The sequence below is a fragment of the Danio rerio genome, chromosome 13, assembly GCF_052040795.2.
Source record: "Danio rerio strain M-AB ecotype USA chromosome 13, GRCz13ab, whole genome shotgun sequence".
Classification (NCBI taxonomy): domain Eukaryota; kingdom Metazoa; phylum Chordata; class Actinopteri; order Cypriniformes; family Danionidae; genus Danio; species Danio rerio.
The window spans coordinates 12,468,761-12,493,393 of NC_141033.1; the positions used below are offsets into that span (position 1 = coordinate 12,468,761).

A 24,633-nucleotide genomic window follows, 5' to 3' on the forward strand; every position below is an offset into this window, starting at 1 on the left:
TATAATCGTAGGAACTATATTAACATTTAAACTATGTGGCTTACATGGGTTTAATCACAATAAATATACATGTTAACACATTAATTGCATTATTAACACTAACCAAAGTACACATGCTTGAACCCATGTGCAGTTAAGGTATGTCTTAAAAACTAAAAAGTACTGCTGACAATTCTAACTAACTTTGCCATCTGAATAAACATAAACAAAGAACACTGATCACACATTTACCAAATTCATAGAGACAGGACCATCAACACCAACTGGAACTGTGTCTTTTTTAAAAAGAAGACGAGCAGCAAACCCATTTCCAGATGTGAAAAGCTCTCGGGTAAAAACTGTTCCTTACAAACATATTTTTGTTGCGTGTTAGCAGACCACTGTAATCCACAAATGTGGGTCCTCATGCGAGCTGTGCTCTCATCATGGGGAAATGGAAAAAAAACCTTCGTTGCGGCACATTTATAAACGCAACATTGACGACCCATGTCTCTGAACAATTCTTTTACTGGTTTTAATTACAGTTGGCAACACACCGTGGCTTCTCACTGAACACTGTAAACGGGTGAAAGAGTCTTTGAAGTTATATCATGCATATTAATAAAGTCTGATTGGTTCAAACCAAGTGTTTCTCATGAATAAATGCTGAAAACCCAATGACGTCACGTTGTACCGGCCTTTTTTGGGAGCAGTAAAATATGTGCCTGAATCAATGTATGGCTGCATTTTGTGTATTAAATGAAACTATACGGGGTGAAATGACGTCTTTTGCCACTATATAGCTGAGCCTGACGTTTACACTCACAGAAATGTACACAGTGGCCTCTAGTGAATTTACGAGAACGACATGCAAAAATAATAAGTAAAACATTTCATTAAATTGATAAAAAAAAATCCCCCAAAAAATATTAGTTGCTTTTAGAACTTTGATATGTATATTTCTTACAGTTCCTGTACCAACCACATCACCTGGAGGCACTGTATCATGTTCTTACAGCCCAGTAGATCTGGGCCTGGCGTAAAAGGCCAAGTTCCCTTAAATGTTTGGTTTTCTAAACGCTATGCTATAAAAAAATGTTAGGTTTTTTTTTAATTTTGCAAATTTCATTTTAATTTCTCATAACTTTTCCCTTTGCAGTTTTTTATTTTTCAGTTTATTATTTCTCAAAAATTTATTTTTGCTTGGCTATTTTTGTAGATTTGCAAACTGCAAAACTTTATTTTATTTTGCAAGTATATATGGCCCTAGATTGACTCATAGTTTTTCAGAATCCGCTTGTTAAGTCGTGACGTATCGGTGACGTATGGAATACTGTTTCCGGGTCCAAGTCGCTGCACATTTGAATTGATTCGTTTATGAACACTTTTTAGTCCTATCACACATTAAAGTGAATTTTATATAAAATCATAGTGTACACGCCGGTTTCTGGACTTGCTGCATCACAAATACCAAAATTTTAACAATTTATAAAAAAATGGATCACTTTCTGGCCATTGGATATTAGGCATGGATATATATATATATATATATATATATATATATATATATATATATATATATATATATTGCTATTGTGATTTTCGAAAGTATTACATCACTTTGTAAACATTTATTATTACCATTTGATGAGTCTCCCTGTCAGTTTCATAGAGCGATTGGATTTGGAAGCCCCTTCGCATGACGTCACACTTAACAAGTGGATAGATGCAGCGATCCACAGTTGCTCACTGACTGATTTTCTGGACTATTACGAAGCATTCCCTGATTCAACAAGCCTCTCTCATATGACCACTGTGCCACTATTAGACTGGACAAACAGATGCCTGCAAAATTTAGGCAAACTCAGTGACCATGAACGGCTACGTATCAAGCATTTAAGTTGTACAGTGTAGAAAGAGATAATTTTTTCTCAAATGCCGTAAAAACAATATGGCAGAAGGGAGTTTTCATTCTACAACATGAAAATACACTGTTTTATATAGTATACGCAGCCTAAGAAGAAGAATTTGGATTTACCATGAGTTCATTTTGTCTAATTTACTGTTTTTTCTGGATCTAGCAACACTAATGTACGGATAAAGTCAAAATTATCAGCCCCCTGTTTATTTTTTTCGTCAAATCTGTTTAACGGTGAGAAGATTTATTCAACACATTTGTAAACATCATAATTTCAATAACTCAGTTCTAATAACTGATTTATTTTATCTTTGCCATGATGACAGTAAATATTATTTGACTAGATGTTTTTCAAGACCCTTCTCTACAGCTTAAAATGACATTTAAAGGCTTAACTAGATTAGATGGGCAGCTTAGGGTAATTAGGCAAGTTATTGTATAACGATGGTTTGTTCTGTGGTCTATCGAAAAAATATATTGTTTATAGGGGCTAATAATTTTGACCCTAAATTGGGGTTAAAAAATTAAAAACTGCTTTTATCCTAGCCAAAATAAAACAAATAAGACTTTCTTCAGAAGAAAAAATATTATCAGACATACTGTGAAAATGTCCTTGCTCCGTTAAACATCTTTTGGGAAATATTAAAAAAATCAAAACAAAAACAAATCAAAGAGGGGCTAATAATTCTGACTTCAAACTGTATCTCATTCTGAAAGAGAGAGATAGCTCTGATATATGGAAGATCGTTAGGGCCAAAACCGCCTGCACCTAATGCGTTTCCACGTTATTATGTATTAACGCTTCATTAACAGTTCGTTTAGTTTAGTTCGTTGTGCAGAGTATTGTAAACAGCATGGTCACGAACTTCATTTCCGGAAGTTAATTTGGTTGCTTATTGTAGTTGACACTTTACAGAACTGTTTATGTATTAAACAGGATTAATCACTGTAAGGTGAACTAACAGCCATATCTAACTGTAGCGTGTACGTGGCATACAGTATGTTACTTTAAATTTGTATAGTAAACACAGAAGAAGCAGAACATGCCAAAAATGTTTATTTTTGGAGCATCAAATTTAATTTCAATTTCAGCCTCCAACATTAGAAAGAAGAGAACATAATAATTAAAAAGTTCAGAGAGCATTGCAGACAGCAAAGAGGGAACCAGCATGAGTATTACAGCTACGCTTCAGTCACTCTAGGCTGATGTTTCCTTTGATTGAGCTTAATGAAGAACAGGGAGAATTGAGTATCAGAAGGCTTCATCCTCTAATTAAGCTTTAATGTTCTGCAGGACTGTGAGATTAGAGCTGTGAGTCTGCAGGGACAATCGTGTCAGTTAGACCTGTGTTCTCACCGCAATCACATGCTGATTTACACCACATGACTGTGGGAACGTGATCGAGCACACTTTCCCTTTGAGCCTTTTGTGAAGATCTGTGTATTCCTGAGAGCCTTTCTGTCCCTCTTTTGTCTCTCAGATGGATACACCACAGATGACATTGAGTTCTACTGGCAGGGAGGAAGTTCGGTGACGGGGGTGGACAACATCGAGCTGCCGCAATTCTCTATTATTGATTATAAAACACTGTCTAAGAAAGTGGTGTTCGCCACAGGTACAGTGCGCTCCCTGCATGTCCATGAGATGAATAGACTGTTTTTCGAGATGAGTCAGCCCTCCTCTGTCCTTCACTTTATGCCAAAATTACCTTCACACAAACAAAATAGAGTCCTGCTGCAAATGTTTTGTTTGTTTTTCAGCACAGAATGTTAAAAATAGCATGCTTAGCTGTAATGTTGTTCATGTTTATCTTTTAAAGGCATGGTTTTGTATAAAATAGAGTCACAGACAATGTTCTTTGATTTTACTTGTAAATCAATGTCTTTAGGGTAATACTTTATTTTGATCATCTCCTTTAAACATTCTGCTGACTAAACGTATCTTTGCAACCATATGTAAACAAGCAGTCATTAGAGATTTAGTAGATTGCTGAATATCTGCTGACTCTTTAATTTGATGCTTTTTTTAACCCACATCTAGCTGACTGTAACTTTCCAAGTATGTTATATACACTACCTGACAAAAGTCTTGTGGTCAATCCCAGTTGTAAAAGCAAGGTAATAATACCTTGACTTCTATATGATCTATTGGAAAAGTGGCAGAAAGTAGATTTTTCAGATGAATCGTCTGTTAAACTGCATCCCAATCCTCACAAATACTGCAGAAGACCTATTGGAACCTGCATGGACCCAAGATTCTTTTCTGAATTCATCTGAATGTATTTTTGTGAACTTACAATACTTCAATTTCTCACTTTCAGGGTCGTATCCTCGTCTGTCTCTCAGTTTTAAATTGAAGAGAAACATTGGATATTTCATCCTGCAGACCTACATGCCTTCAACCCTGATCACCATCCTGTCCTGGGTCTCCTTCTGGATCAACTATGATGCTTCAGCTGCAAGAGTTGCACTAGGTGTGTGTATGTTGCAGTTTTTCTCAAATGCTAAAACACAAAAGCCAATCCTCTAAACCAAATGACCAGTTGTCTAAACACATTTACTAAATCTAGCCATCATTTTCCAATATCATAAACACATTTCACATGAAGACAAAATTTACAAAACACAATCCTCAGTTCTCATAAATCGAAACACATTTTTACTTGCTAAAACAAGTTGCAAAAGAGCTCTGCTCATATTCTCAAATGAAATGTGATGCAAAATCCTTGCCACAGTCAGCAATATTAGAACACAATGAACACACCTGGCATCCTTCATTACACACAGCGACTCAAAATTTAGTTTTTTTACAATGGCTATGACAGTTTTTTCAATACATTTAACAGGTTTGCTAAACTCTTAACGCACCAACACACCTAAAACACACAATTGGCAAAACAGTTCATTTCATGCTCGAGATGACACATTGTAAACTAAACCTCTAAACTACTTTTTAAAATACAATAATAAACTAACACAATACACCATGTCTAACAAAACACTGTAAACATGTTTCAAAATCAAATAATGATTGAAAACACTAACACATGCTCTCTTCCAACAGAAACATTTAGTCAATCAGAACACATTGAACATAAAAACACTATCATCAGCTGACATTACAGAAACTGCATTATTTTATGTGTCAGCTCTGCCCTTATATTGGAAGCCACTCTACTATTTAGTTTTGTTGGGTTTAGTAAATGCATGAATTTTGTATTTTTGATGCTGAAATTCAATACAAAAAAAAACTACCATCTCAGAGTAGCTTTATAAAATGTAGTTTATATGAAGAAACATAAAATACAGACACAGAATTGCTGCAGTATAGACTTTATTTGCAAAAGGACATCACTGCAAGATATTCACACAGAAAAAGCACAGCAATTATAATAAAAATGAAGCAAAGTAATCTTCTATTCTGCCCGATCTTCTGCATTTGCCCAGCTTCTTCTTCTCTGGCCTGACATGGTAACTGTGGCCCTTTGGCCTATTAAGTTTCTTCCATGGCGACGCCTTTTCGCCAAGTTGAAGTCAGCCTCATCAACATAGATAATTTCATGTGGGACTTGATTGGCCTCCAATTCCATGACTCTCTGAAAGAAGAAACATTGTAGATATGCAGTAAAGTACAGCATTTACACTATATACTAACCCAGATAGCAGGCAGTAATCGGCCCGAGCTCGGCTGCCCCCCGGCGCCTCCGGCTCCGACTCGGCATCGGCGAGTGTTATCCGGGCAGAGTGCGGCCCGCAGCTCGCTCGCGCACATGCGGTTGTGATGCGGCTGTAAAGCACTGGCCCGATTCCGGTCAACCATATCCTGGCCGCTTCTGGCAAGGACTCGGCTGATGGCAACCGATTAAGTTCTTATTTTATCTAGTAATCTGTTAGCTCCACGTTTAATGATAATTTGAGAAAATATTCATGGTACGATGGCAAAAAAAAAAAAAAAAAAGAATATTTAGTGTGGATGGTCGCAATGTTTAGACGCAAACAAAACAATATTATTTATAAATAGATTATACATGTCATATAGAGAAAAACTATGTAAAATTCGCTTATTTTAGAGATAGCACGCTCCTGTGCTGACTGTTTTTTTTTTTTAAAGCAGAAGTTGGTTTCATAATAAACACATGCGTTACTAAACTCCTGATCCAAACTCCAATCCAGACGGTGGCGCTAATGCTCCAAAAAGCTGGTTGTCAACCACCATGGCACGAAGATCACAAGAAGAAAAAGTTTGGTTTTTCAAAGATTTCATGTGGATTCCGGTCAGAAAGGTAAGCTTTTTACTGCTTGTGTTCTGTATAATTAGCGAATTTAGAGCTTAAAACATTTCCACGGTGTTTGGTTGTAACAGCGTTTAGTAATTTAAAACAGTTTGATACGAAATGTAACTTGCTTTAAGAAACACGACTGGAGCTAATGTATGCTAACGCTAACAGTTACAAACACGTCTGAAAGTTCCTTTTCCTTTTACACAATGTTAGATTGTAACGTGTGTAGTAACTGAAAACTATTTTAATTATTTTAAAGAAACATGAAACGAATTTGTGTGTATGCTAACTTTGCGTTAAAGAAAGTTTCTGTAGACGAATCCATTAACTAACTTGGCAAAACGTGTTTTTTTTTTCCTGATTTAACATTATAAAGTACCGTGGATGTTGAAAAAAATCTTTGTACAGGCGTATACTTTTCCAACAGTATTAATTCTGTGATTATGTGTAAATAAAAACTAATCGTTTTGGATTAATAAAATATTATTGTTTATCTTGTTTATGCAGTTAGTCACGAAAAATGATCGAAACTCGACTGTTTACTATTCTCTTTAAATTATCCAAGAGAAATATATTACTATGCACTTTAATTCATATGTGTTAGCCTATGTGAATCAATTATATCTTTTGTTCAAGCTGTAATGGTCAGTTAATGTAAAACTGAACGTCTTAAAGCAGATTTTGATGTTTTTTTTTGTTTTTTATGTTATTGACAGTGATAAATTCTGATTTAAATGAATGGGTAACAATATTTGTTGGTTAAGTCTTATTGTTCTTGTTTAACAAAGGTTAGTGAGATCATTTTGCAGCACATCACGACCAAAGAAGTCAATGGCACACTCTTTTGAACGTGAATAGGCATGTTATAGTTGTGTGCTAAAAGTCCATTTTAAGCTGTAAACTGCTGATATATTTTCAACATAGATTGAGCTTTTCAGACATTACATTACTAATTGCTTCACAAACAGCTGAAATGGTTTATTGTTATTGGCTATCATCATCAAACATTTTTTACAATGGTAGGTTAATCTTCATGGGTACAGAATAATGCATGTGCTTGACAATCTTACAAATCTATGTCTCAGATTCATAAGGCTGTCACTCTGCATGAATCTCCGAATAAATCTTGTGCAACCTTCTGTGTACTGATTATTTACACTATAGGTATTATATGCATTAATTAACTTTGATAGTATTTCAGGATTTGAACTTTTCTTTACGGGAGGTTAACAACAATGTGATGTTTTATTATAGATGCATATGAGGAAGCTCGACTCAAACATCCACACGCAACTGTGATTTCTGACTGGTAGACAGATGAGGATGATGATCGCCTGTCATACATCTAAAGACAGAACAGGTTTGTTTGCAATTATTTTAAACACATACTGTCAACATTATGTCATTGATCTATTACGACCTGTGAGTTTTGCCCTGGCACTATACTAAAGTGATGTTTTGTTTTGTAAATGTATCTGATTAAGGGACAGTATAGACACATCTATACCATGATGAAGAAAAATTACTTGGAACAAAGAGGCTGGATAAAAGGCAGGTATGAAGATTTCAGAAATCAATGCAGCACCACAAGTACCATCACCATCAATGACTATGGCAGAAATCTTAAGACCACCATCAAGATGCACAGATACTGTACATTCCAGTACACCAGGCGTGTCCAAACTACGGCCCTTTTAGGGGCCGTACTACGGTGTCCAAACTAAAGCCAAACTACGAGGCTTTTTATAAATATCAATAGAATCTGGCCCGCTATACAAAAATGAACGTAATTCAATAAATAACCACCGGGTGTCGCTATTACATGCATTAAATTAAGCAGCAGTTCTTGTTATGATCTATCTATCTATCTATCTATCTATCTGTCTGTCTGTCTGTCTGTCTGTCTGTCTGTCTGTCTGTCTGTCTGTGTCTGTCTGTCTGTGTCTGTCTGTCTGTCTATCTATCTACACACAGTTGAAGTCTGAATAATTAGCCCCTCATTGATTTATTTCTTCTTTTTTTAAATATTTCCCAAATGATGTTTAACAGAGCAAGAACATTTTTACAGTATGTCTGATAATATTTTTTCTTTTGGAGAAAGACTTATGTTTTATTTCGGCTAGAATAAAAAGCGGTTTAATTTTTTTTATGAACCATTTTAAGGTCAAAATTATTAGCCCCATAAGTCTTCAGAACAAACCATTGTTATAAAATAACTTGCCTAATTACCTTAACTTGACTAGTTAACTTGATTAACCTAGTTAAGCCTTTAAATGTCACTTTAAGCTGTATAGAAGTGTCTTAAAAATATCTAGTCAAATATTATTTACTGTCATCATGGCAAAGATAAAATAAATCAGTTATTAGAAATGAGTTACTAAAACTAATATGTTTAGAATTGTGTGGAAAAAAATGTTTAACTCTCCGTTAAACAGAAATTGGGGAAAAAATAAACGGTGGCTAATAATTTAGGGGGGCTAACAATTCTGACTTCAACTGTGTATATATATATATATATACACACACACACACACACACACACACACACACGTGTCTGTGTGATGTATGTAAAATTTGGCCCGCGACAACGTTTGTTTTTTTGCATCTGGCCCTCGGCCCAAAAAGTTTGGACACTCCTGCAGTACACCTATGAACATTTACAGTCTTTGTTCTAGTGCAGTTTGAGATCAAGACAGAACTTATTGCATCTCGTGATGTCTTTGTAAGAATTGAAGACATCACTAAATTTGTTAAGGTTTAATGCAGCTAGAAAGTAAAGATCAACTAGAGAATATCAGCAGTGTCTAACCCACTGTTGTATTTACAGAAGTTGTATGAGAATAAGCTACAGGTTGATTTATACTAATCTGTTATTTTTCTTTTTTTAGCACGACTGACTGAAGTTTTAAAATCATGCAACGTCATAAAGCAGCAGCTGGGCCTGATTCTCACAAAACCAAAACAGACGTGATGAAATTCCAGATGTAAACACATTTGACCTTCCTTTGGCCAATTTGATTTGGAAAAGCTTGAAAATCAATTAAAGGAGCAGCCTGAACAAATGAAGAAACTGGTAGGTTCAAGCTCTTGCTAATTTCAAAGTGTTTTAAGTTTATTTGTTTTTTTTGATAGTTTTTTTTGCTTCGTAGGTAGCCTACTTTTTTCCTAATTTTTTCTTTTTTTTTACATTAGTACTTGTTCACTACTAATTATCTGTTTATCTTTTAATCACAGATGGATTGAGGACAAATGTCCATACCACGCCACTGATAAAGAATTGGAAAAATGCATTACAAGGTAGCTACAACTTGCCCCTGACAGGGATGGAGGAAGAAAGAAGAGAAAGCTAATGTGTCAAATGTCTACATCACTATTTTGTTTTATTTTTTAAACAACATTTTAAGTGTATTAGGATGTTCCCTGATACTTGAACAATTTGTTTCTTTCATTTGCATTTATATATATATATATGTATATGTATATATATATATATATATATATATATGTGTGTGTGTGTATATATGTATGGTATGTATGTATGTATGTATGTATGTATGTGTGTATGTATGTGTGTGCGCCAAATTCTGAAGAAACATCTTGATACATTTTTAATAAATGTAATACAAATAAAATTATAAATATAAAATTGCACAAGACGTGTATATATATATGAAATGTATAATCATCTCACTCATGTCTTGCTGTTTGTGCAATTGATTTTGTTTAAGTTTATTTAAAAAAAAAAGTTTGACTTTATACTTCTGCAATTATATATATATATATATATATATATATATATATATATATATTTGTTTGTTTATTATTATTTTAATGTTTTATTAAAAAATGTTTCAAGATGTTTCTTCAGAATTCTGCAGTACTTTTTACAAGTTTGACTTGGATATTTTACGGATTGTCATTGGTATTTTTAAGATGTTTCTTGCTATATCTTAAATTGGTTTCTATATTTAGGTTTATATAAAATTTTGCTGTTTTTTACAAATTTTTAATTCAAGTCTATTGGGAAAACAGGGTTGTTTTAAAAAACATCTGTGTTTGTGTGTAATTTTTAGAGTTTTTGTTTAAATCTTTCTGTGTGTCTTTATTGTGTTGTTTTATTGTTGTTTTTATATTGACATTCTTGTGCACTACAAAATTATTTATAAAATTTTAGTACTATTTTTTTCATGCAATCAATAAACGTTTAACATTTATTTATTTTGTCATTTGTCTGATTATTTTCGTTACAGAATATGTATGCAGTTTGCACTTTATTCAAAGGTTAAACGCAGTGCTTACACTTTGTGTTTACATTATAGCCTGTGTTTGCTGTTATATAAATTCAAATGGTTGTAATACCATATATCAAGTACCAATGTAATACCAAAAGGTTTTATAAGGTGTATAAATACGGAGTCGCGCCAGCTCCGGGCCGCAGCGCACATTACCCTCGCGCCGATTCCGGCGCGGATGCGCAGCGTCGGCTCGCTTACGGCAGCCGCATCTGGCCCGCTTGATTCGGGCCGGAATCGGGCAGTGAGTCCACAGGCATCCGGCCCGAGTCCGGCAGCCGAAGTTGGGCCGAGGGGTTAGTCTCCGGCAGGCGACAATCTAGCCGGAACTGGCCCGAGTGTATTTTGCTATCTGGGAATGAACTCCAGGTTTAAAGAGTAGTTTACTACAAAATACACTGTGTATAGCACAGTAATGACTGTATTCCATAACCTTACCTGGATTGGTGTATTGGTGACGGAGTTCTTTGATGCACTCACTGTTCCAAAAGTCTCAAGAGTCCTCTTTTAGAACATACAGTATCATCATGTGATGGGAAAAAGCTCAACACATTGGAGAAATCGAGTGTGGCAACAAAGCCAACAAAGACGGATGTTGTGCTAACTGCGTTAAGAGTTTAGGAAACTTGTTAGATGTATTGAAAAAAACTGTCATAGCCATTGTAATAAACTGTAAGACACTTGTTGCTAATGCTGTGACCACATGTATAAAAGCAAGCACAATGGATGAAGGCAGAGTCAGGGGAAGAGGAATTCACGTCAGAGGAGGGAGAAGAGCTGGCCATAGAAGAAGAGGAGCAGCTCAACGAGGAAGAGGAAGAGGCCAACAAGGGAGAGGAGAAGGTCCATGTGGGAGAGAAAAAGGTCCCCCCAAGACAACCTCGCACCATCATTACGCACGAGATGCGAGAAACAGTCATTGACCATGTCAATATTACTCTTTGTGTGGGCATGCATTTGGATTGGATTGTCCCCCAGCATGCTGTCCTTGGATCTTACAACACCCAACATCTCCTCACCTACCTAGAGGAGCTAAGAGACATCCTCCTGGACCACCAACAACACCATCCTGGGCCCGCACATCACATTTATGTGATAATTTGAGACAATGTCATTTTTCCTACGGTGCCTGGCATAAGACAATATAGCCTGCGATGTGGATGAGGTGATGTGGCCCGATGCAGCTCAGTGACATGATGGCACACACTGCTTGTGGTGTTTAAGTGTGTGTGTGTGTGTGTGTGTGTGTGTGTGTGTGTGTGTGTGTGTGTGTGTGTGTGTGCGTGTGTGCGTGTGTGTGTGTGTGTGTGTATGCGTGTGTTTGTGGTGTGAATAAAGTAAATAAAAACTTTACACCCTGATCATGTTTTCAAGAGTAGTGTTGTGTGCAATAGATTCTGTTTTTGCATTAAGTATTTTCTATAGATTTATACTCTTCATATGAAACTCACAAATCTAAATGCCCAATCCTCTGCACAGGTCTAAGAAGATCTGTTACTGTAGAGTTTCTAAAAATATGCATTGGCAGTTATAAAACAAAGCACCTTCTCACAAATTGAGCATTATGTTTTCAATTGTTTTGCTGTCGTGTGTAATGATGTGTATAGAGTTTACATTTATGAATGCTTCGATCTGCTCTTTTGGTGTGAAAGTTTGAGTTTTGAAGCGAGAAGGTATGGTTGTGTTTATGTAGCTCTAGAAAATGATGTTGTGTTTAGAAATTGGGGAACATGGAGGAAACGTTTGCGAAATGTGTTTTAGCATTTAAGAAAAAACTGTAATAATACCAAATGTCCCCACGAATATAGCAATACCAGTCATTTTTGATGTTGGTCCCCGTGAGGAAAATTACAGGTAAGGTTGAAAAAATTGGACAGAATATATAGTGTGTGCCTTATAAAAAATTATTTTATCAGTGTTGAGTCTCCATAAAACATGAAAATCCAACTTATATTTGTGTGTTTGTGCGGGGTCTCCACATCAAACCATCTCTAAGAGCCACATATCTATTGCTTGTTATTGCTTGTGTGTTAGACCATACTTATTTCTAAATAAGCTTCACTGGCTCTCTTTAGGAATCACCACCGTTCTGACCATGACCACAATCAACACTCATCTTAGAGAGACGTTACCCAAGATTCCTTATGTGAAGGCCATAGACATCTATTTGATGGGCTGCTTTGTGTTTGTGTTCTTGGCTTTACTCGAGTACGCCTTTGTCAACTACATATTCTTCGGCCGTGGACCACACTTGCAGAAGAAAGTGGCAGAAAAAGCTGCAAAAAGCAACAATGAGAAGAGTCGGTTGGAGAGTAACAAAGTTCAGGTGGGTCATATTATTCTTTTTATGTTTATTTTAAGATGCACTAAGTGTTTTTCAATTATTTTTTGTTTAAAATAAAAGATAAAGGGCCATCACAGTGGCGAAGTGGGTAGTACGATCGCCTCACAGCAAGAAGGTGGCTGGTTTGAGCACCAACTTGGTCAGTTGGCATTTCTTTGTTGAGTTTGCATGTTCTCCTCGTGTTGGCATGGGTTTCCTCCGGGTGCTCCGGCATCCCCCACAAGTCCAAAAACATGCTGTGTAGGTGAATTGAATAAGCTAAATTGGCCATAGTGTATGTGTTTGAAAGAGTGCGTATAGTGTTTCCCAGTGTTGGGTTGTTGCTGGAAGTCCTTTAACATAAAACATATGCTGGATAAATTGGCGGTTCATTATGCTGTGGTGACCCCAGATTATTATAAGGACTAAGAAAATTAATGAAGGAATAAAAGATAGTTTATTTATAGGATATTTCATTGTATCAGTGAAATTTACTGGCAGTTTCCTGGTGATTTTATTTTATTTATTTTTTTTTTTACAGTTATTTCTAAATCCACATTTTGTAATGTATTTTTTTTTTTTTTTTTGATTGTGCCCCTGGACTTTCCAATATATTAATATAAGCTTTGCTGTAAGTGTCTTTAGTGTGTTTGTGCTACTGTGCGCTCAATCCACTCCACACTCTTCACTTATCAGCTCACAGCAGCTTTAAAGGCAAAATTATTGAATTTATGTCATCATTATATATGTCATTATATCATTCTGTTAATTCAGTACATTTACAAACATATTTAACCTCCATTCTGTTCTTTTTATGTTATGTTGTTGGCTGTAAACAAGCTGTATTTTTGGTGCCAGTTTTTTTTAAATATAAGAACACGAGTGCAGTATCAGTGTTGGTACATCCCTAAAATGAATTAAGCTTCATACTGCTGATACAAAATCTCAGGACATCTCTATTATTTTTACAAAATAATGCTCACTGCTTAATCACCCCTGATGAAGTAGGGAATAAGCCTAGGAAAGTGAGTACTCAATCTGATCAGCCATGAAAACAGTTATGCTCATTAGTAAAAACTGTAATTGTTACTGAATTCTATTTACTGTATGTCTTCATGCATAGCGCTTTTTGTAATAAGAATGATCTAAAGGGCACATATTGTGAAAAATACTTTTCAAGCAGTTTGGACAGACATGTGTGTAAGTATAGTGTATAGACCGTCATATTGGGGTGATATAAACACACACAGTTGTTCTTTTTATTTATTTTTTTTAATTTAACAACATAAAAACGGTGGACCAATTGGAGCTGTTTTTAGATTGACCGCAACTTGACTTAGGAGTGCAGTCCCCCGCCCACCAATATTGATTGACAGCCGCGCGTCACGATCATATCCTCAGTTTGTTTCACGTCCGCCATTTTCAGTGTGAGAGTCAACCGATATCACTAAAGGAACACCCTTGCTCTAGTTTTAGATGTAAGGCTCATTGGGCTCAACACAAGATCAACATTAACCACATGATTGCTGTAAGGCAAGGCAAGGCAAGGCAAGTTTATTTATATAGCACATTTCATACACAATGGCAATTCAAAGTGCTTTACATAAACAAGAATAAAAGAAACAAGTAAAATAAAAGTAAAAACAAATAATAAAAATGCATAAAAACAAAACAAAACATAAAAACAGGTAAAATGTGATATGAAAAAATGAAGAAGAAGAGAAAAACATGATAGTGCAATCTGTCGGACGCAGCACAGTGCTCATTCAGTAAAGGCACAGCTAAACAGATGTGTTTTCAGTCTTGATTTGAATGTGCCTTATGTTGGAGCACATCTGATCATTTCTGGAAGCTGATTCCAGCAGCGAGGGGCATAGTGGCTAAAAGCCGATTCACCCTGCTTTGACTGAACTCTTGGAACTTCTAGTTTATATGATCCTAAAGATCTGAGTGATCTGTTAGGTTTGTATTCAGTGAGCATATCTGTAATGTATTTAGGTCCTAGGCCATTTAGTGATTTATAGACCAGTAATAATACTTTAAAATCTATTCTGAATGTAACTGGCAGCCAGTGTAAAGACCTGAGGACAGGTGTGATGTGCTCTGATTTTCTGGTTCTGGTTAGAATTCTGGCTGCAGCGTTCTGGATGAGCTGTAACTGTCTGACTGTCTTTTTAGGAAGACCAGTGAGGAGTCCATTACAGTAATCCACCCTGCTGCTGATAAAAGCATGAACAAGTTTTTCTAAATCTTCACTAGAAACAAAGCATCTGATTCTTGCTATGTTTTTGAGATGATAGTATGCTGATTTACTGACTGCTTTGACATGACTGTTGAAACTCAGATCTGACTCCAGAGTCACACCAAGATGTAATCGGAATTATTGTTTGTAAGTTAGTTTGTTTGTAAGTAGGTTTGCAAATGTGTACTTTTCATTGCGTCTACCTTAAACTTTTTTCTCACGGTCACAGAAGCTCCCTGTGATCTTAACTAGGTGCAGCTGGAAAGTGCGAGCTTTCTCTCAGGGTATACACAATGGTGCTTTCAGCCGGCGGCTGTCCACGGCGCCCAGCCACAATTGGGACACTTCATATTTCTGTTGTGCCACAGAGCTCCATCGGAATAGTTTCATTTTAAATAACATGTGAATGTGCGTGTCTGGTATTCCGTGTCATGGCTAGCAGTTGGCTGTAAAACTATGCAAAGACACATGATTTTGTAGTCTCTGCTTGGTCTGTGTACGAGTTGTACATGTACGGCTAAATGCTGCTTCTCTTACTCATGTTGCATCTCTCTGTGTCTGCCTGTCGTTTGCCAAACACAGAGCGGGGGAGCTCTTGGCTCCGCCCTCTTGTTAAGTTGGGCGGTAAGTCGAAACTGATTTTCATGTAAAGCAACACACCCCTAAAACAGCGACCTGTGTACACGCCTCGAAAATAACACATTTGAACACATTATGATGAAAAAAAAATCTGAACTGTTTTGAACTGAACTTAAATTGGCACACTCAGAAGAACCATAATATTAAAATTAAATCTTAAAAAGGGGTAAACTATGTGCCCTTTAAAGGGTTAGTTCACCCAAAAATTAATATTATTCATTATTCATTAATTTATTCATTATTCACCCTCATGTTGTTCCAATCACCCAAGAGCTACACAGATAAAATATTTTTTTTAGAAAAGCAAGCAAAAACAATGTCCAAAACATTCTATGTGACTTCAGTGGTTCAACTATAATCATACAAAGCTTCAAGAGCACATTTGTGCACCAAAAAAACTGTATACAGTTAAAGTCAGAATTATTAGCCTCCCTGAATTATCAGCCCCTGTTTTTTTTCTGTTTAACGGAAAGAAGATTTTTTTTCCAAACTTTTCCAATAAATCATATATAATTACTGATTTATTTTATCTTTGCCATGATGACAGCACTCAATATTTGACTATAAATTTTTTAAGACATTTAAAATGAAAAACTGCTTTTGTTCTAGTCAAAATAAAACTAATAACGTATTATTAGTTAATAATTACCCCTAATAAGGGTTTGGTGGGGTTTGACAAGGTGCTCGCGACGTGTCGGAAGAGCGAGGAGGGATGCTGTGAGGAGGGGGAGAAGGGTGCGCAACGTATTTGAGGACCTGGAGGGAGACGCACGATTTCCGGAAGATTGTCACTCGTTTGCGGGCATCTGGGAGTCCCTGTGCATTTGTGGGAAACTCATGAAACTTCCGGGAGACTTGGGATGTCTGTTGAATGACCACCCGCCCTAGTCATAATTCTGTCTTCCTATAGCCGTATGCCTTTTGTTACATATCCATAAAACACTGTGATATAACCGGGCTCAGATCGTTTCTCACTACAATCAATCCGCTTCAGAGTTCGTTTCAATCGATCTCAGAGCGATTGTTTTGGCGCGGATCCAAGCGCGATTGGTGGTTACACATACGCCAAACGAACCGCGCTAACTAGGCTAACGAGACAGGTTCCAAAACAAAAGTCTAGGTGTGAAAGCACCCTAACACATATAAGATTAAAGTAATGCAGTAAACATTATTTGTCAACATTAGATGTAACGTGAAACTCTAATATTGAGAAAACAACTAAAAGAACCAGTATGTCTTCAAAACAACATAAAAAGTGTCATGTGGGGAATTCTGGAATAATTTACAGTTATTCACCATATATAATAAGGCAGGGGTGCTCAATCCTGTTCCTGGAGATCTACCTTCCTGTACAGTTTAGCTCCTACCCTGATCAAACCCACCTGAACCAATTAATTAGGACCTGAAATCCACTTGTTAATTACAGACAGGTGTGTTTGATAAGGGTTGCAACTGAACTCTGCAGGAAAGTAGATCTCCAGGAACAGGATTGGCCACCCCTGTTCTAAGGAAACTGGCTATTAACCAGGTTACAGTATTTTACTGTTGAAATCACAGACATTTTTGAGTGTTTATGTCAACATGTTTGCTCATATTCTGTTTTTTTTTTTTTTGTATCCTATTAATAAAGGTTGATGTTCACGGAAGCATTCCCCTGACAAACCTTGATCTGCGACTGAGCGGGGCAGAGATGTTGGGTGCACTCGGGGACCCAAGAAACACCATGTTCTCTTATGACAGTGCCAGCATCCAATACCGTAAGCCCCTCACTGGTAGGGACCTTTACGGTCGGCCCACTGCCTCAATCGAGAGACCTCTGGCACCAAAAAAGAGTCGACTCAGGAGGCGAGCCGCTCAACTGAAAGTGAAGATCCCAGACCTGACGGACGTAAACGCCATCGACAAGTGGTCCCGCGTAATCTTCCCCATCACCTACACCTTCTTTAATTTAGTTTACTGGCTTTATTATGTCCACTAGAGAGCAGCACCAGCCCCTCACGTCAGGTCAGACCTTTTTATTCTCCTTGCGGTTTGGACTGTCAGTCAGACAGGAGGAAGAGGTGCGTTCTGTAAATGATTCTACTTTAAATATATAGAATATTAATCTACTGTATATTAGAATTTTTAATTGAGAAGTTAAAATGACTACCCAATTTCCAAAGCTGCGTATTATGCAGTAACTATTAGCTTAAAAAGGTCACTGGATTTTTGCACTTGTCTTCTGTAGGATCACAGTCACTGATTGCAGAAAGTACAATTACATTGTGGGGAGAAAATTGACTGCAGATGACTGCACTGCAGCACTGTTTCAGACAGGATTGAAAGTAGCAATTAGAAGGTCTTAAAAAGATAGTTCACCCAAAGATTTGAATTCTGTGATCCTTTTCTCATCCTCAAAGTTTCAAAACTTGTCTGACTTTCTTGCGTCAGTTAAACACTTACTAAACTGTTGATAGTTGAACCAAGTCTTGGTCTAGTTTTTCGTAGCTCGCTTAAATGATCTAAGATGATTTGACAGATCCTAGATCTTTTTAACTTGATAACTGATCTCTGGCTAATTTAGTTCTTCAGACAAGTTTGTGAATCAGATTAAAATGTCTGGATAAATTGATCTGAGATTGCTGTGTGTGTTGGGACAGGCAGATCTATCGATCCTCGAAATCAGTAAAATATCAGCATTCTGTGCATGCTTTCAGTATTACCTTTGCTTGAAATGACCCAATCTAATCCTGTTTATATAAAATGAGCCTGCTCCCGAGCAGGTTTAAGCTACCAGACCTCTTGCTATGACAACAACTCTTGGATGAGTTTTGAAAAACTTAACGATCCTGGATCGTGTCAAATCATCAATAACCAAATCCAGCTATTAGAGTATTCCTCGTACAAAGAACAGACCCCAGTTGATAACTGACTAAACAGACACTAACTTAATTTTTTTCTTTATATATTTTTAAAGTGCAGAGTAATTTTAATTTTTAGCTAAACTGTCCCAATAAAAGGATGTTCTGAGTTTGATGAAAACTCTGTTGACAAAATTGTGGGATAAATTTAATTACTCTACCAAAAAGAAAGACAAAAAACTCATTACTTTTTGTATCAGATCAAACACTTACGACTTTTTATTGATACATTTTCAGTTTTTGCATATAGGTGATATCAGCTTCTTCTCTGCCAGCATTTTTAACAGTTGCCAGCTTGCACCAAAATTTGCATCATTTTACTAACATTATAGAGCCTCTATTTTGAATTATAAAAGGTCAGATTTTGGTTTTGGGGGTCTCCAACAACAGTCTGATATGCGTGCAAGGTCAAAAAACACTTTCATTAGTGCTTCACTTTTGATTTCATCTTATAATATGCATTTATTTTTACCTAATTATCCCAATGGCTCCCATATGATTTGTTTAGCGATTCATTTGTTCCCAAATCCCTCCTTAGCATGAAGCTAATCTGCTGTGATTGGTCCGATGACCCACTCTGTCGCGATTGGTCGACTGGGTTCAGAGCGAGACAGAGAGAAACGCCAACCACGGTTATGAAGTAGCACACAGTGCATGTTAGAGCCCATTGCAGGAATGCCTTAATAGAATGCAGTTAAACACCAGCATATTACTCTACTCTTAAACCTAACCCCAAGTAATAACAATGACACATTCCGTATTAATCCACACAGTCGCAAAAGTTGAACTATTTTGAAAATTGTTGTGCGCGTGTTTATGAACAGCTTATAGTGGCTATAGCAAAGACAGAATGCAAGGGATCGCAACTTCAGATACACATTTAAATCAGTAAAGGAAAAAGCACGCATTACATCTTTAACGTGGTTTCGGACGCAATATGTGAATAGCCCCATAAAGATTTACCCTGAGTAATACAATACAAGCACTGATCTATAATTGATAAGTGATTAAAACCCGTGAGGGGCGATTACATAACACACAAACACATAGTTTGCAAACAACACATAAAGAGTCAACAGTTTTAATTACACTTACATGTTGATGAGATGATCCAGAGGAAAAAGAAACTGGTTCATAAGAACTGCAACAGTTACTGACAAAGTCCCATACATAATAGTCTCCGCTGCTCCTTCCTTTAATAGCAAACGGCCAACGAATGCAGGAAAGGTTATTGTTTTAAAAAGAAGAAAAATAACATGAACAAATACAGCACTAGGCTATATACTGTGTGGTATTGTGAAAATTAACTTTAACCCTTTATTCCCCACAGCTGAATCTCCATCTGTCAGTGATCGTCATCTTCGTGTTATGATCAGTCCCATGATCCCCTGTGCTCCGCTAGTGTCTGAAGGGAAAGGTGCGTTCATGTTTTACCAGATCCGGTACTACATAAATGATGATGTACCTTATTGATGTCAATGCACTCAAGCAAAATATCCGAACCCAACATTATTCGTTTATTTGACTCTGAGTCGACTATTTCAGTAAAGAATTCATAGTTTTAAACACGGTGCACTTTCAGATTTAAACCTCAGCTGGATGTTTTCATTCACTTAGTGCTGAGTTACACACTGCACAAAAGGTCATTTGCATAAACCCAAAATAGGGGCTTTTTAAAATCAAAACACAAAGACCAATCGAAACAATATTTTCTTAAGGGGGCTAATAATATTGACCAAAAAATATTTACCATCGACTTCCGTAGTATTTGTTTTTCCTGCTATGAAAGTCTGTGGTTACAGGTTTCCCACGTTCTTAAAATATCTTCTTTTGTGAGCAACAAATAAATAATTACAATAGGTTTGGAATAAGTCAAGAGTGAGAAAATGATCACAGAATTGTAATACTTGTGTCAAGTTTGTCCCTGAAATCCTCAACGCAGTTCAGACACATTATAAACTGTAGATAAAATCTTTTTTTTTTTTTTGGCTTAGTACACTGCAAAACAATGCTTTTCTTACTTAGATTTTTTGTCTTGTTTCTAGTCTAATAATCTAAAATTTCTTATATCAAGAAGCATTTTCTTGACAAGCAAAACATATTGTCTCGTTTTGAGAAATAATATGCCGATATTAAGTGAGTTTTTCCTTAAAACAAGCAAAATAATCTGCCAATGGGGTAAGCAAAATAATCTTGTTTTTTTTTTTTTTTGACGTAAGATTATTTTGCTTACCCCATTGGCAGATTATTTTGCTTGTTTTAACCAAAAACTTACTTATTATTGGCATATTATTTCTCAAAACAAGACAATTTGTTTTGCTTGTCTAGAAAATTCTTTTTAATTTAGGAATTTTCAGATATTTGGACTAGAAACAAGACAAAAAATCTAAGTAAGAAAAGCATTTTTTGCAGTGTAGCAGGTCTTGGTTACAGTGTTTATAAGGCATAATTAGTATAATATGACTATGATATTGATTTTACTATGAATGATATTCTGTGGCCTAACACACATCTTCAAAGTGGTCATTTGGCCAGAAACCTCAACATGAAAACACATGATGACAAGCAGGATGTGGGATCAAAGGCCACAGTATGTAAATTTGTACATTAAAGCATATCAGGTATCAAAAGATAAATGATGTCATCATGTTTTGCATAACTTCTTATAAAACAACAAATCCTGCATAATTCATTCAAAGCAGCATTGAATTTCAAACAAACTAAGGCCTAATATAAACCAAGATTTATTAGTTTAAAAGACTGTGGTTTTGATTTATTATATGCAGCTTAATAACATTCAAATAATAAATGATTCAGAATTCCTAACAAACACTATCTAAATGTAGCAGTCACTTTAGATACAGTCGGGCACTGACTTTTAGGCATACAGTATAGTTAGAATTATTTATATACATTAGTACAGTAAGTGACCTCACTATATTCACCTTAAGCTTTTGCATTTAGCTTTAAATGTATTCACTGTGAGTTATATATGACCCAAGCTCACTTAAATGGCAGATATTTCCTCTTTATGGCTTAACTCGTGCCTTTTTAAGAAAATAAAAACTACAGGGTTTGACATACGAACGCAGGTGCAGGCATATTATAGATGGATTTCCACTTTTCTATAAAAACACAGACTACTCAAGGTTACCACGTGTCAAAATTTAAGGTACTTTTAAGGGCTTTTCCAGTGCCCTGTGTTAATATCCCATACATGATTAAATAATTACAACAAAATGCATTTGGCATGTAAATAAAAGCTTGCATTGCAGCTCTTTTATTGTCTCAGTGTGACAATCTAACTTGGACATGAGCAGCTCAGTTGTTGTCATTGAGTGAATTAACTTCATTAAAGCCAATCTCATGAGTGGCGATGTAAAATCCAAGCATATTCGCACCACTCCAGCATGAATACACAAACACAATCAAATCATTACTTAAGTTTTGATTGCCTATTTACCACTCATACATAGTGTTTGGATTGGGAATGCCAATAACAGCAAATGCCAAAAAAGAAGAAAAACACATACAAGTATTTTCTAAGCAGTGTCCTGTCATCGCTGTATGATTTCTGTAATTACACTCACTCTATTGATCAGTGCACTTGTTCAGCTGTAGTGTGTTGAAGGAGAATGTATCATCACTGAATGACTGTATGTATGTACTGTATGTGTGCAAGTCCAAGACTACAACCACAGTTGTTCTGAAGGATTCTTTATTTTAAGTCATGGACATTTTGAATGAATTCAAATAAAATATCTTACCAAGCACAACATGTTGGTGTTTTTTGTGACGTCAATTCAGATTCCAGTTGCTGGATCGATTTGTTACCCTGTTAGCATTGGTTGGTTCAGTTGTTCAGTGATATGCTGTAATCTGGAGGTTTTCATTGTTCGTGCAATGTGATATTAGATATTAGACCTAAAGGGTTAGTTTACCTAAAAATAAAGATAAACTCATGATTTACTCACCCTCAAGGCTTCCTATATACTTTCTTGTTCAATCCGAGTTAGTTTTTTTAATCTTCTGGCTCTTTGAAGTCATGTCATGGGGTGAGTGTGTCTTTTTAGAAGTCCAAAACAAGTCCAATAAACCACATCCGCCCATAGTGGAGTGAATAAGTAGAAAAACCATCCGTTTTTGTAAGAAAAATATTTTAATGTTGAGCTGCACTCTCATTTAATCATTGTAGAGCTTTAAAAAGAAAGAGATTATTATTATTATTTTTTTAATAATTCAATTTGGATTTGACTGAAATAAGAAAGTCATGCAAATCTGGGATGCCTTGAGGGTGAGTAAATCATAGCTTTATTTTCATTTTTGGGCAAACTAACCCTTTAAGAATCAAGCTGGACTGAATTATTTGTGGAATTGTATATACTGTATACATTCACCAGCCACTGTATTAGGTACACCTTACTAGTACCCTTTGCCTTCAGAACTGCCTTAATCCTTTGTGGCATAGATTCAACAAGGTGCTGGAAATATTCCTGAGAGATTCTGGTCTATATTGACATGATAGCATCACGCAGTTGCTGCAGATTTTTTCAGCTGCACATCCATAATGCGAATCTCCTGTTCCACCACATCCCAGAGGTGCTCTATTGGATTGAGATCAGGTGTCTGTGGAGGCCATTTGAGTACAGTGAACTCACTGTCATGTTTAAGATACCAGTCTGCACTTTATGACATGGTGCATTATTTTTCTTAAAGTAGCCATCAGAAGATGGATACACTGTGGTCATAAAGGGATGGACATGGTCAGCAACAATACTCAGGTAGGCTTAGGCATTGACACGATGCTTAATTGGTACTAATGGGACCAAATTGTGCCAAGAAAATAACCCCAACACCTTTACACCACCACCAGCCTGAACTGTTGATACAAGGCAAGATGGATCCATGCTTTCATGTTGACAACAAATTCTAACCCGACCATCCGAATGTCGCAGCAAAAATCAAGACAGAAATCAGAACAAACAATGTTTTTCAGTCTTAATTAGTCTAATTTTGGTGATAATTTGCTAATTGTAGCCTGTTTCCTGTTCTTTGTTGACAGCAGTGACAACCAGTGTTTTCTTCTGCTGCTGCTGTAGCCCGTCCGCCTCAAGGTTTGACATGTTGTGCGTTCAGAGATGCTCTTCTGCAAACCTTGGTTGTAGTGAGTGGTTATGTGAGTTACTGTTGCCTTTCTATCAGCTCAAACCAGTCTGGCCATTCTCCTCTGACATCAACAAGGCATTTGCACCCCCAGAACTGCCTCTCACTAGATACATTCTCTGTAAACCCTTGAGATGTAAAAAAATCCCAGATCAGTGGTTTCTGGAATACTCAGGCCAGCTCGTCTGGCACCTACAACTATTCAGTCACTTAAATCCCCTTTCTTCCCCATTCTGATGCTCAGTTTAAACTGCTGCAGATCATCTTGACCATGTCTACATGCCTAATGCTGCGGTCACACTAGAGTTTGTGCATGCGGAAATCTGTTGTATGCCGCTGCGAAAAGGGGCGGGATTAAACAAAATGCTTAGACATTAAAAAAGGTGGTCTATATTTAAAATTTCTGTCCAGAGAGGTCATGTTTTGATCTTCGATTGATCTCATGCAACCATGTGATGCGATTTTACAGGTCAGAGTTTACCAAGCTTGAACTTTCCAACGCAGCGAACTGCGAAAGCTTGTTGCACAAGCTGCCGTTTCTGGCCTGGCGCATTCGCGTGTATATGAAGTTAAGTCTATGGGGAGTCCATGTGATTTGATGATTCGAAATTTGCGTTAACGAGCAGTTTGACAGGTGTACCTAATAAAGTGGCTGGGCTGGTGAGTGTGTGTCGGTGTGTGTGTGTGTGTGTATATATATATATATATATATATATACACATATATATATATATATATATATATATATATATATATATATATATATATATATATATATATATATATATATATATATATATATATATATACATATATATATATATATATATATATATATATACATACATATATATATATATATATATACATATATATATATACATACATATATATATA

General features: G+C 36.3%; 1 protein-coding gene and 1 long non-coding RNA gene across 3 annotated transcripts in view; both read left to right on the forward strand.

Annotated features, from left to right (window-relative positions):
• Window positions 1-22,349, forward strand: part of gabrb1 (gamma-aminobutyric acid type A receptor subunit beta1) — a 75,483-nt gene extending 53,134 nt beyond the window's left edge. Inside the window, exons 6-10 of one of the 2 annotated variants that reach the window (XR_015505767.1) lie at window positions 3,379-3,513; window positions 4,219-4,371; window positions 12,545-12,795; window positions 17,304-20,566; window positions 20,986-22,349. Coding sequence is in view for 1 of the 2 variants with exons in the window: in XM_087279071.1 (XP_087135197.1) it covers window positions 3,379-3,513; window positions 4,219-4,371; window positions 12,545-12,795; window positions 17,304-17,651 (887 nt within the window). In the remaining variant the exon portion in view is untranslated. Of the gene's footprint in view, window positions 1-3,378; window positions 3,514-4,218; window positions 4,372-12,544; window positions 12,796-17,303 lie in introns of both variants that reach the window. The other variant, XM_087279071.1, reaches the window with a different exon arrangement.
• On the forward strand, window positions 6,109-10,391 carry LOC147841013 (uncharacterized). The gene is made up of 6 exons (XR_015505792.2): window positions 6,109-6,180; window positions 7,432-7,537; window positions 7,662-7,732; window positions 9,066-9,250; window positions 9,412-9,615; window positions 10,034-10,391. It is a non-coding gene; the product is annotated as an uncharacterized LOC147841013 (long non-coding RNA).
• Window positions 22,350-24,633: the final 2,284 nt, after the last annotated feature.